Source organism: Spinacia oleracea, chromosome 6, assembly GCF_020520425.1.
Source record: "Spinacia oleracea cultivar Varoflay chromosome 6, BTI_SOV_V1, whole genome shotgun sequence".
Classification (NCBI taxonomy): Eukaryota; Viridiplantae; Streptophyta; class Magnoliopsida; order Caryophyllales; family Amaranthaceae; genus Spinacia; species Spinacia oleracea.
In genome coordinates, this window is record NC_079492.1 from 121534126 (window position 1) to 121548783 (window position 14658).

The following is a 14658-nucleotide window of genomic DNA, read 5'->3' on the forward strand; positions in this document are numbered from 1 at the left end:
TTGATTTCGTAATTCATCAAAAATATTAAAAATGTAATAAATAAATATACGTTAATTATATATTTATTTCTAAAATTCGTAAATTCTTATTTAAATATATTAAATATACGTTAACATATATAAAAAAATGTATAAAATTACGGGGGATTACAGCTACAGGGTATAAAAAGCATGATATCTTAGTGATATTCGTGGGGCAGAGGCCAACCAACGCCAACAATAAACACATGAGGGCTCTCTCCCATTGAGTTAATTTCAGCACTGTCGAGGAGAAGGAACCCCATCCTCCAAACATGACCTTCACAGCTGATGATTGCCTCGGAGTCCAGTACAAACTTGAAGATCCATTGGTAATCTCCATGGACCTCAACAACCACAATGTTCACATAGTACTGGTCGACAGAGGAAGTGCAATCAACATCATCTTCAGAAACTGCTTTGAATAGCTAATCCTCGAGGATGCCGAGGAGTCAATGACGAAGGTCAACTATCCGCTGATCGGATTCAATGGCTCATCGGCAATCCCCCGCGGAAAAATCACCTTACCAGTCACCATCGGCAAAGGCCAAGCCGCAAGAAATGTCCTAGGGGAATTCCTAGTAATGGACTGCGATTCAGTGTACAATGTCATCATGGGACGAACCATGATCCACAAAATGCAGGCCATCCCATCAACACACCATCAAATGATGATGTACGTCTCGGACGCAGGCTTCGCCGAACGGGTAAGAGGAGTTCAGGAGGTCGCAAGGAGAACTTGCCATACCGCTATCCGGAAGCCAAGATTGGGAGATGGTTCCGAAGATGATGAAAAACAGGAGCCCTCATGTGAGGAACATGAGGCTAAGAGGAGAAAGGCTGAATCGGGCAGTCTGGTAAAACCCGCAGAGGTTGATGCTCGGCTCGAAAGTCCTTCTCTCGAGCCAGACCAAGAAATGGAGGACGTCTTCCTAGAGGATGACTCTGGCAGGAGCGTTCGAATAGGCAAAGGCCTAAGCTCGGGGATCCGAATCGATCTCATATAGCTACTGAGAGACCACAAAAACATCTTTGCATGGTTGGCAGCGAACATAGCAGGGATAGATCAGAAGATGATCTGTCACAAGCTGGATGTCAGCGTCGAAGCCCGACCGATTAAGAAAAAGAAGAGGAAGTACTCCTCAAGGAATAACAAAGCCATCGCCGAGGAGGTGAAAAAGTTACAAGAAGCAGGTTTTATTGAACCATGCATATATCCCAAGTGGCTAGCCAGTGTGGTGATGATCAAAAGAGCAAACGGCTCATGGCGCATGTGCGTGGATTTCACAGATCTGAACAGAGCCTGTCCCAAGGATTGCTATCCTCTCTCGGTGATAGACCAACTGGTAGACTCAACCAGCGGCCACGCACTGCTGAGCTTCTTGGATGCATTTTCGGAATACCATGAAGTATTCATGCACCCCGACGACAAAGCAAATACAACATTTAATACAAGCGCATGAGTGTTCAACTACAAAATGATGTCATTCGGTTTGAAAAATGTCGGAGCAACCTACCAAAGGCTAGTTTAAAATAAATTGAAGATTAAGTATTATAATTGACAAAAATAATCAGACGTTAAAAAATTGACCACACCCGATCTTGACCCGTGACCAGGAGTGAACCCGACCTGAATTTTAATCGACCAAATAATTATCTGATCTAAACTTGACTTGTACCCAAAATTACCTGCTATAAAACCATCTTAAATCCGACTCGATAAGACTCCATTGTACTCAACCCGAATATGACGCAACCCAAAATGAAAAAAAACTTCGACATGATAGACCGTAAATCAACCCGACCGGTTGATAAAATAACCAACATGACCCGAACAGATCATGAACATGAGATCTAAAATGACCAAATCGAACCCGACTCGAGTAACTGTTTTAATGGCTCTAGGAATATGGCAATAAGGCAATTAGGCAAACGTTTCACGTTTCTAGTACGGAGTACTCCGTAAGAGCGGACATAGAAGGTAAAGCACAATAAACCGAACAACATATATATACCGAGCCATGGACAATATTTACGTCTTTCAGAAACCCTAAAGCCCTAAACCACTCACTAGGTTTTAGCGGCACAAGTTTTCAACCGGTTCTCTTTCCTCCACCCACAAACCCCCAAATCAATGGCGTGCACCATTGATTTCCGGCGCCTCGACGAAGGATTTGGTGGAAAAACCGCCAAGCGTAAGCGCGAAGCTCAATCTCTCGCCTCTGAAACTGCTCAAAATGATTCATCGATGGAGGTTGACAACCAAATCGACAATCCACCAGCAAAAAGAGCTGCCGTTTCATCCTCAGACGATCCTAACACGCCAGTTTTTGGGAAGCCAACATACGACGGAGTAATCGCGGGTAGAGTTTCCGGCAGAAACTGGAAGCAGCCGAGGAAGCACCGGTCATCAGCGATGGGGGTGAGTCGGAAGCCGGCTTCGTTGGAGCAGAAGAAGAGGGACAAAGAGTTGAAGAAAGCGTTTAAAGAGAGGAAGGATGAGTTGAAGGAAGAGATTCGGCAGCATAAGATTGAGAAGAGGAAGAAGAAAGAGGAGAGAGAAAAGAAGAAGCAAGAGAACATTTTGAAATCTGGTACCAAACTTCAGAAGATTACAAACCCTAAAACTCTTCAGAAGATTGCTAAATCTAAGCACCGCAAGCAGCTCAAGGTTGTTTCTGATGATCTTCTCAGGAAGTAGATTAGCTTATCTGTCTAATTAAGAATTGATAGTCTTTTTTCGTGTAATTTTTTAAATTCATCGAATTTTGGGTTAAAATGTACGCTCGTCTCATAGAAGATCCTGGGTTGAAATGCAAATTTTGTTCTGAAAAATTCTGGTTTAAATTTGTTTTGAGTTCATTTATCTTAGAGTCGTGCTTAATTGTTCCAGTGAATGCTGTTGAATTGACTTTAGTCAGCCTCCTAGTTCATACCACAATCCTAATCAACACTGTTGATTAGGATTGTTGTATGAACTAGGAGGCTGAATTATAACTAATATGTCAGGAACAAATAATCTCAAGTTGTCGAGTTCATTTGTTCTAGATTATGGAATGAGCCAGGAGGCTGAATTGAAACTTAATGCCAAGTAATCAGAACAACCGATCTCTTTTCTCTATATCAAAACAAGCTGTATAAAATTGGTTTATATCAACAATGCTGTAGATTGTACCGGTAGCAGTGTTAGGATAAAGGAAGGCAAATTCTTTTGCAATAGAAAGAATTGGGTGATAACCAGTATCCCCTCTTTCTTCTGATGATATCCTATGGATTTGTATACTACTGGTGATGTGTTGGAATGTTATGCTTTAATCAGATAGTGGACTCCTTTTCTCACATGAGAAGCTCAAGGGAGGGACAAGTACCAAGTCTTGCAACTCCTTCTCAAAGTTCATGCTTACTTTGGATGTGGCTTAAGAGATATCTGCATTGGATAGCAGGATCTGATATGGGCTTGTTAATGACTTGGAGAAGCTTCCATATGTTTGTTCTGCTACGCAACTGTTGAAGTGTAGAAAAATTGTTGAAGTTAATGCTCGTCGACATTTTGGAGGAAGCAAATCTTGTCATAATACTGATTTTGAAACTGTTTATGATGGTTATACTAATTGCAAAGATGACGAACTTGGACATGGAGCTTTGTCCTGGCTATTCATGATGCAAACAATGTAATGGAAGATGTAGTCCATGGTGGTGGTTATTTAGTTCATTTTTCTGATGTGTCTGTCCTCTTCATATGACGGAAGCAAGAACCTGCATACTCCAGTAAATCCCTCTGGAGACACCAAGGAGATGGAAGCATACAATTTTAACCAGGTATGTGAGATTGTGAGAACAATCCCTCAGATCACACCTTTCTGTTTTTGCCGCAGTAGATTAAGATATTCATACAACTATTAGCCTGTTGCTGTTTCAAATGTTGTAGACTTTGTTTGATCAAAAAGCGTCATCCATTTTAATGAGTGTTCACAGTCTTCGCAAGTTATTGTTTTGAACCTGATTACCATAAAGAATTCTTATACAGTTTCACATACAAATATTCTGCAACAGGGTTGCAATTAAAGTGACATTTGGACATTTGCCTCAAAAAAATTGTTAGCTAAAATCTGGTTTTAATTCTTTCTAGATACCTTTAGATTTTAGTGTGATGAGTGTGCTTTATGTTCAGGCAGTTGATGGTCACACTCACATGGTTCATCCTTCATCCACTGAACTAAAGTGTCTTCTGGACCATTATGATAGCTATGATCTAGCTTCCTGCAAGGTATGACATTTCAACGAAGCATTTTTTTTTTCTGTTTTTTTTTGTTGACCACGCGAAAGGAAAAAGAGGCTCCCTATTTTATAGGCTTCTTCTGGCTAAGGGAAGTTAGGAATATTTTGATGCCTATGAGATTATATTTTATCAGTAGTGCCTTTGTATGATGGCAATGTGTGTGCTATTACTAGTGGATTATGGTGGCTCCAGAAGGAAGTCAGGCACGAGATGACTTGGTCAACATTTTACCTTTATGGATTCCCATCTCCAGCATCGAGGAGCCTTTGGATTTGATTTATAACTTGAGGGGATTTTTGGTTGGGGTATTCAAGAAAGGGAAAGGAAATGAACTTGGCAAGTTCCCTTTGTTGTTATTTGTTATGTCATTTTAATCATTCCCTTTACCCCCTCCTTACCCCCAAATGGCTCTACTCTGATTCACCCCACCCCCCATGGACTGGTGGTCATGGTGGATGTGTGGTGTGTTAATGACTTAGGGAAAGGAATGGAAATACCATGGGTAGGGGTGAAAGTTCGGTTTTCGGTTTGGATTATGGGCCATGGTATTTCCATTCCCTTTCCCTAAGTCATTAACACACCACACATCCACCATGACCACCAATACACCTCCACGCCATCACCATCCACAACCACATACCACCCTCATCAGATCGCCGGAGCCGCCATCCTTGTCGGAGTCGCCATTGCCACAGGTGTTGTCATCCTCGTCGGAGCCCACCACCACAAAACCCACCACCACCCATGAAAACCCAACCACCATCTTCTACGGAGTTGCCATCTTTGCCGGAGCCAACCACCACAAAAACCCACCTCAACCCTCGAAAAAACCAACCCAACACCCAAAATACCACCTCAAAAAACCATACCACCCATCAGAAATCAAACCCACCACGAAAAACCAGCCCCACCACCCGTGAACAACCCCAACCATCAAACTCACCCGAAAACCACCACGAAAAATCAACCCACCCACCCCAAAAAACCACCACACATACCTAAAAAACAAACCAACGACCTCGGAAACCACCCACGACACCTTTAAAACAACCCCAACCATCCTAAAAAGCACCCAACCCACCCCTAAAATAAACCTAACCACCACTCTAAAAGAGAGGAGAGGAGAGAGAAACAAATTACCTGGTGTTAGAGGGGAAGGGGAGGCGCCGAAGAAGGGGGGGGGGGGGGGGAAGGGAGGCACCGGAAGCGCCGCCGCGCCGGTGAAGGGGGATGGGGGAGGTGCAAAGTCGTGAGTGAAGGATTGTGGTGGGGGTTATTTTATGAAGTGTAAAACAAACAACCTTTAAAATAAAACACTTTCACTTTCCTTTCCCCTTCTTTCTTTTTCTTGATGGCATTCCCTTTCCCTTTGTTGTACCAAACCGTTTGAGGAGCCCTAATGGTTTGAGGAAGTGAACTTTGTGTATGTTCTGTTTTCCAAAGGTCTAGTTAGGCTTCAAATGGATGCTTATCTAAATTGGTTATCCTTAGAGAGAGGAAGGAGAAGGAGAAGGAAAACGAGAGAATGACCAAGGTTATTATGGTTGCTCGTTTCTATCAAAATTTGGAATCATTTATATCACATTGGTTATCCTATTCTTGTCTTTTCTTTGCGTCGATATCTCATGTTTGGTAAATGGGGCTTTCATTCAGAGAAACCAAGGTGATTTGCTAGTTTGCTTAAATAGTTTCATAATCATCTGTTTTCACTTTCCCTTGATTTTGTACCCTTTTGGATTTGCTTAAAATTTTCTGTTAGATTTTGCGTTCCAAACTCCAGAGGGATGCTTTCATGTTATGCTCAAGTTTCTCAAGATTTGATATTTGGTTTAGGGCACCTATGTTTTCCTTTTCTATTGATTTTCTGCACTGTCAAAATTCCTCAAACCTAGCGCATAGACAAATCTCCATGCTACAATAATCTCACTACTGCTATTTCCAGATATTAAGGACAATCAATTGTCAACTAGTTGCACATGCAGGAACACGAGGATAAAATCAAAGCTGAAGCTGTTTCTGCATATCCCCTACCTGTTCCAAACAACATTATGCACGCTTCTTATCAACTACTTTCTCCTTGGACGACCTTGCAGGTAAAAGTATGTCTGAGGTTCTGTCATCCTCACATAAGTTTTGATATACTCCGTAATACTCTATTTACAATTGCCGTCATAAGTTTGATATAGTTTTATTCTGCTTCCATGAATATTTAGGAAACCGAACCTGAGATGATGTCGGAAAAAATTTCTTCCAATGTATATTATAAACATAATTTCTATCCACAGAAAGTCAAAATTACTCGGGAGCAAGTCATGAGTAAAAGTCACAATCTGCGCAAAATTGAAGAACTACTGCTAGTGGTGACTTCAATTTCGGGGTTTGATAGAGGAAGTGCAGGCAGTGCATCAAACTCTAGGTGCCAGAAGCGTTCAGGTATACAATGGTGACAACCTGGAAATATGACTTTTAAAATGACAATCAAATCACTAATTTTAAGTCAACCTAGAGAACTCTTCAAGCTATAATTTTTATGTACATCATTATTAATCAATACAATCCTTAAAGTCAAACCTATAATAATATTCACCCTTTTGTGCTGTTAGATTCATCAATTTACATTACTATCTAAAACAACATAAAATAAACTTGGTTTTGGAGTATCAAAGAGGATTAAAAATGGCCAAGCTCTGCTTGTTGGTGATCATGCTGGGAATAACGTGGTTGTCAATTCCAATAACTGTACAATCACAATCAGGGATTTGCTGGGAGAATATCACCCAATGCATGACAAGTAATCTTAATAGCACAGAGCCACAGTTTGATCGATCAAGCGCGTCATTTAATCTTACCGAATTCCTTTGCTGTAATCTCATCCTACAAAGTGTCAGAAATGAGAAGGAATGTTTTTGTAACATTAACACCTTTATAAGTCAAGATCCCTCCTCTGCACCTAATGTTATTTTGGTTTTGGGTGCTTGTGGCGTTGCTGATTCTGTGGCTTCTGTCAACGCCTTATGTCAAGGTAATAATACCGTCCTCCTGTATAAGCTCTTATATGTAGAATGGTCTGTAATTCCTTGTGTCTGCATTGCATAGTTATAGAGGACTAATTTTCCTTACAAAGAGTTTCTACTTTTGTATCTTTCATTACCTTTATAGTTTGTCCATTTTGAATTATTGAATATATTTGGATTCTGTCGGTTCTCTTAATTAACAGCTTTCCCTAAGTCATGCACTAACTGTGTAATAGCTAGATCAATCCTTGCTTTGTAGATGTCATCTACATTATAAATGGTTAAAACTATATAAAACGGAATACTCAAATACAAATTAAAGAAGTACAGAGTATAATTTAGGGAATTTCTGCCTGCATTAAGTACTGGAACACGAAGTATTATAGCATTAATCTTACTTCTTTCTGATCCATCTTCTACATCCGTGTGCCAGACTTCCAAGCACCATCACCAACATCGGCCCTGCCTATGCCCAGAACATTGCAGTTTCCTCCGACAAGTGACGCTTCCTCCCTTACACCAACTACACCAGTAGGAGGTACTTTTAATTTCTTCTCTCATTTTTTTTAATTAACTCCCAATCACTTCACTGTGAAAATTGAAAAAGATAGGTGAAGTTGAGAAGATTGGTCAATTACTCTATAATATGTGTGAGTTGATGTATTGTGAATTACTCCGTATCTGTTTGTCCATTATTATTTAAAATTTGTTAGCAAGTTTTGAAAGTCTTCAAACACTAATTTTATCACAAAACTTGAAAAGTAATCCCATAGAAAATTGTCAAATTAAAAAAAGTAAAACCTCGGAACAATGAATACCTCATAACAAAGCCTTCATTTTGGTGTCAATGTCCCTAATATTTATAGAATACTTATAAGTTATAAGTGTAAATGGAAATTTTAAAATACTGTACATTTGAATTTTGATTGGTGGAAATTTGAAACGAAAGTAGATGTGTGGAGAGGTACAAGGAGAAGTACGTCTAGAAGACATTTCTGTTAAAGGAAAAGTTCTCTTAAACAATCTAAGTAAGAGAACAAATATTCCAGTCGGAATAGAGTTCTACATCAGGCACTGCCCAGGAATATTATGGCCTATATATGGAAGTTTATCAGCTACTTAGTTAGTTTCCTGATATACATTCTTGAATTGAACCGGAATTAAAGAAGATGCATTATTTGTTCATTCCCTAATCTTGACAATAATGGTGGGCGGCTGGGCGCGAGAGCTTTTCCTAGTTGTATTCAAGGAAATAGTTTTCGTTAATAATTAACGAACACGTTAAAACTACAAGATGACATACCCTCCACAGTCCACATCTAAAATTTAGAAAACCATTTAGGAGACAAAATACAGTGACATTAATAACCTTAACTAACTAGTTAAACCTATGTTTATCTTCTTTTAAGTTTGTTTGATTCTCAGTTGGACAAGGGGAAAGGGGGATTTGGCCTTTAGGCTTCAACAAACCTTTGGATTTCTCCACAATAGGACCCTCGACAAGGCCCGTTTCACAGTTACCATCATCTTGATGCTACGTATTACGGAGTATCTACTTAATAACTACTCTGTACCTTTTTTAGCTTTAAACTTTGGATACACAATCACAATAAATCTAGGGAGGTTGGGTACTGAATAAAACTCAAATATTTTTGTTTTCCTGTTTGTGAAAGGGGTTGTTTTGATTTTAAAAATCAAAGGTTCTTCTCAGTGGTCTACGTTCTTCACCCCGAACTTCAATAATGTTCCCTATGACTGTTTTGAGATGTCCATAATACAAAATACCCTTTTTCAGACCCTACTGCTATAATAAAGATAAACCAGGAACTATTCCAAATGTCTTTAGCCTTGGGGTAGTCTGTTAGCACATAGATTACACGAGGAACCCTGAGTTTCTCGGAGATCATGTTTATTTACGATTTTGTTAATGTGTTCCATAGTTGTTAATCTGTTATTTACATAACATGCTATGTCCCTATCTGCGTCCGTAATCTGTATCACAGCGACTTCACCTCCATCGCAGACTCGTCCCCCGGTTTCAGAACCACCCCCAAGCAAAGGTAAATTTGATGAAATGTATAAAAGTGTGACTTATTCGATGAAATTTGTTTCCCTCCATGCAATGAAGTTTTCTTTCGTGTACAGGGCTTCAAGTTATACTTCCTGCCATTGTTGCTCCATTAGCAGCGCTGACAGTGTTGGTTGTAATTGGATTATACATTTGTAAAAGAAAACGTAAGACAGAACCAAATGTTGCAAATAATACTCAAAATGGTAATATTCTGAACTTCAACTGTGATTGAATTGTGCGCCTGGTAAAGTAATGCGGACCTTCTTAAGTTCATTGTATACTTTTGGTGCAGTAAACGAAAATGTGTTAACAGGTGATGTAGCTCTTTTGACTCAGCCTCCTGTTCAGGTTCAAGTAACAAATCTTGCAGATAATCCAGAAAAAGGTTCTATCCCAAACTCTTTAGCACATTGTAGTGTATTGGTTTAGTTTTTTTTTCTGAAACAATACTGGTCATCATCTTAAGGAACCGTCTACTTCCACTCTGCCTACTTTAGCTTCAGCTGCAAAACCAAGAGATAATTTTATGCAAGCTGACTCTATGCAATATGAAGTAGCAACTCTCCAGGCTGCCACTAACAACTTCTCCAATGATCATGTAATAGGCCGAGGTGGATTTGGTGTTGTTTATAAGGTAAGACAATCATATACCTGCTAATCCGATGCCCACCCCGCCTCATAAGTACTTACAAGTAAAACTAAAAACGAGCTGAAGCTTGGTTCACTAATCAAAAAACGCCTAGATGCCCCTTGAGCCTTTTTATACATTGAGCTCAACTCATTTGCATATGCTTAGAGGAATTTGACATTGTCTATGGAATATATTTGGTGTTCGTAGAAATAATTGGAAACTGCTTATTATTTTTGGCTCAGGGAACCTTACCAGATGGGCGAGAAATAGCGGTGAAAAGGCTATCAGGAACCTCTAATCAAGGTGACAAAGAGTTTAAGAATGAGGTTTTATTGTTAGCAAAACTTCAACATAGGAATCTGGTGAGGCTGGTGGGATTTTGCTTAGCAGATAAGGAGAAGTTACTCCTGTATGAATTCGTGCCTAACAAGAGCCTAGACTACTTCTTATTTGGTAAGTGATATAGCGTTATGTTTTGAGTGTCCAGATAAGTATCTTTTTAGCTGATGGGGTTTCAATAAAACAAACATATGACACAGGTTCTCAGAAACGAGAACAATTGAATTGGTCACGCCGTTACAACATAATAAAAGGCATTGCTCGAGGAATGCTTTATCTTCATGAAGACTCTCCTGTTAAAATTCTTCATCGGGATCTTAAAGCTGCTAATGTGTTGCTCGACATAGAGATGAACCCAAAAATTGCAGATTTTGGCATGGCGAGAATCTGTGCATTTGAACAAACTCATATTGATACAAGCAGAGTTGTTGGAACTTAGTATGTGCAAATAATATCAAAATTTTATAACAGAATGGTGATTTAATTGACTATGACATTTATTTTCTTTCTTTTATCATGATTAACAGCGGTTACATTGCTCCAGAGTATTTACTTCATGGACAGTTCTCAATAAATCAGATGTATACAGCTTTGGCGTGCTAGTCTTGGAGATAGTATCTGGAAGAAAGGTTGGCGATTCCATTTATCAATCCGGAGGCAGCTTAAAGCTTTTAAGCTATGTAAGTTATACAAACTACTGCTCTCTAATCTCTATTATTTAGTGCAGTTCATGAAACTGATTAATGCCATATTATCAGGCCTGGAATTGTTGGTTAGACGGTGAACCTTTAAAACTTGTTGATTCAATTTTGAGAAATTCATATTCAAACAACGAGGTGACAAAAAGCATACATCTGGGTTTGTTATGTGTGCAAGAGGATATTAATAAGAGGCCAACGATGGCGACTATAGTCCACATGCTCAACTCTTACTCTGCTGCTGCTGCTGGAACTCTTTCAATGCCTCAACCTCCTGCATTCCTGTACAGTAGCAGCTCCGACCAATCAACAACAAGAAGCAACACGAATTCAACTCCATGGCCGCAGAGCTAACCACATTGATCAGCAATTTGAGTGTTATTAGCGTAGGAGTGCAGTGTGCCAGTGAAGATAGAGTGTACGCATGAAACAGCAAGAAGGTTGCGCCCTAAAAAATGTGTTTGAGATGTTCTCCAAAAATGTGTTTGAGATGTTTTCAAACGTTAATGAACATGCAGATTCATGATACACGTCAAAATTTTCTAAGCCGACATGGACATGCAAAGGTGATCATGAATTCTTGCACAAACCAGGTAGCTAGCGCGGTCGTGTTTTCCTGCATAAGCGTGTCCCTTTGCACGGATCAACATGCCATATATAGTTATATATTACTAGTCTTATATGCACGTTACGCGTGCTAGATTTTATAAAAACTAAAAATTACGTTAGTGTAACTAATCACAGTAAATAATATAATATGCAAAAAAAATTGTTCAAAAAGTAATCTCCAGTATTTCACTTTTTATTTATTTTTATTGTATTTTAAATTAGTATTAATATGAGTTAGTTGGGGTATTTCAGTCTATTTGCTTGGGGACACCAAAAATGATGTAACCGAAATGTCCCTCCCCTTTTGGCTTATATAATAGAGATACGTTCGAGCTTCTACACAAAAAACAACACATACTTACATTTTACCAAAATTTACTTCTCATGTTTAAATAAACGACCACTATACGGAAAATCAAACCAAAAAGTACTTCATCCGTTTTTTTTTACATGACATAATTGAATTTTTGACACTATTCATACAAGTTGCTTTGACTTTCTTTTGTGATTTATACTTAAGAAAAAAGATAGTCGTGTGGGATTTTATTAGATTCGTCTCAATAAATATTTTTTAAATATAAATGTTTATAATTTTTTGTTATCTATAATTGAATATATTAATGTTTGAATTTGTGCACTGGCACACATACCTAAATATGTGTCATTTAAAGAAGAACAGAGAAAGTATGATTTAAGGTTTTTTTTATGGAGTAGCATTTCTTAAATTTTTAGTTCGGGTTTGGCTTTATACCTGTCATTTATTCATTAAAGCCTTCACCTTTATTTTTTCTTCTATTGGGCTCATTTGGGCCTAGGCAAAATAAAACACAATCCATAAACATAAAATTACCTAGGGCTGTCAAAGTTTGACCCGATCCGAGAAACCGACCGAAACCGACCGACATCCGAACCGAATATATCCGAGAAGTAGAGGCTCTTGAAACCGAACCGAACCGATCCGACATTGATCCGAAATTCGATTTGACCCGTAAATCAAAGACCCGAACCCGATCCGCTAACAACCCGAGGAGACCCGTGACCCGATTAGTATCCAACTAGTTTTAACCGAACCGAACCCGCATCCGATCCGATAGCAATCCAAAATCCGATTTTACCCGATAACTACTGTAATCGACCCGACCCGAAAAAACCCGATATCAGATTTAACCTGCATTGGTGTTGACCCGGTCCGAATGAACCCGTAAGCGACTTTCAACCGAATTTCGGACCGAGGGAGTAGAATTCTAAAAAATTAGTATTTGTCATTTAATATTAGAATTATAAAGTGATCTGAATTTGATATTGAACTCGAGAGCTACTCGATCCATACAACATAAGAATACAAGCCAACCTAATCTTAGCCCGAACCACAAGCCGCAAACTCAATCCGTAATTGACCCGGATCCGAGGTGCGACCAGTCCGAACTTGACCCGAATCCGAGACTCACGATCAAACTTGACCCTAACCCGAGACTATATTCGATCTAGACATGACCCATACCCGCAGTAAATCAGTTAAAATAGTAAATGAATCCGACATACACCCGAATTTGAGACTTATCTTATCCGGACATCATCCGGACCCGCAGTTAGCCGGTAAAAATAGCAACTGTATCCGACATACACCCGAACCGAACTAGACCCGAACCAAATTAAACCGATACAAAACCGTTTTAAACCCGAACCACTTCAAACCGAACCCGAGATTTAACCGAACCGAAATTACCCGAACCGAAACCGACTCGAAACCGAAGCATCATATTAACCGACTTCTTCCGAAACCGAAGTTATCCGAACCGATCCGAATTGACCCAGGTAGAAACATTAACCCGACATTATCCGATTTCGACAAGACCCGAACCGTTAATAACCGATCCGAAACCGATCCGATGACCCGATTTGACACCCCATTACCCAACACTTGGTTTAAATTTCTTGTTCTTGCTATCCTCACTAAATTTTTTTTCCAACCACCAATCATTTTTTTTCTCGCTTCTTTTGTTGACAAAAAGTTTGGGTGAATGTTGTTAGCTAATTTTAGGTTTTGTGATGTGATTTACTGATTTAGAACAATTTATTTTTAGGATATTAGGTGGTCTTGGCTTCGGGTATTTGCAGTGTCACTGAGGAGATTCGAGAGTTTATTTCATGCTAAATAAAATTATGAAAGTTTGGTATGGGGAACTGCAACAGTCATAAAACGGCTGCGAACCGCATTCGCCAAGTACCAAGGCCCAAGGCCCAAGGCCCAAGGCCCAAGTACCAAGGCCCACGGCCCTCGCCCGAGCCCGGCCCGGCGCGCGCGTGTGTGTGTTGTGACCACCCATGCCACTCTCAAGCACTCTTAAACAAATGATTAAAGGGTAGTGCAATATATAAAGAAGGTAGTATGTGGGTTTTTTATCAATGTGGGACAATTGGTTTTTCATTCTTTTGAAGCATTCCTTTTTGGAGGAACAAACTCCAACATTCCCCCACATGATTCAAAAGAAGGACGGCTTTGGTAATGAAAGATGTTCTGGGCAAGGGATACTTAGTTTTGCAAGTATCAATGTCTTGTGGACTTGAATTGATACCTAGTGCATACTAGTATGTCATACAGCCATATAAGGTAGTAACACAACAGCGCACCAAACTTTTCTCAAAACAAGTAGTGTTCTCGCGAACTTTAATAGTCAGTGCCCCACAAGTTCCTGGTATTTCATGAACGCTCTAGAGGTCCTAAGCCAAGGGACCTCATAGGGGGTTGGGCGTAGCCCCCACATTCACATAGGTAAGTTCATCAGGTTTATACTGTCATAAACCACCTCAATAGGCTATGAACTTATTAAGAGCTTTGGCTCATCCTTACTCATTTGACAGTAAGACAAAATACTACATCACTTTATTAATAGGAATGGCAGTAGTATACAAAACGCGAGTTCTTTTGTGACTTGGTTTGACCCATTGAACTTAGATTTCTCCAAGATGGGTATCCATCACAATTCACTCCTCAATAG

General features: G+C 39.6%; 2 protein-coding genes and 1 pseudogene across 2 annotated transcripts; all 3 read left to right on the forward strand.

The window, feature by feature from the left end:
- Positions 1-293: 293 nt before the first annotated feature.
- Positions 294-1481, forward strand: LOC130463551 (uncharacterized). The gene is made up of 3 exons (XM_056832711.1): positions 294-350; positions 447-984; positions 1066-1481. The coding sequence occupies exons 1-3, from the start codon at positions 294-296 to the stop codon at positions 1479-1481; spliced, it is 1011 nt and encodes a 336-aa protein (XP_056688689.1).
- Positions 1482-2045: 564 nt separating this feature from the next.
- Positions 2046-2853, forward strand: LOC110805410 (rRNA-processing protein CGR1). The gene has a single exon (XM_022011013.2). It carries the CDS (start codon positions 2153-2155, stop codon positions 2717-2719), a length of 567 nt encoding a protein of 188 aa, XP_021866705.1. The 5' UTR covers positions 2046-2152; the 3' UTR covers positions 2720-2853.
- Positions 2854-2990: 137 nt separating this feature from the next.
- On the forward strand, positions 2991-11834 carry LOC110805408 (cysteine-rich receptor-like protein kinase 5; annotated as a pseudogene).
- The last annotated feature ends 2824 nt before the right edge of the window (positions 11835-14658 follow it).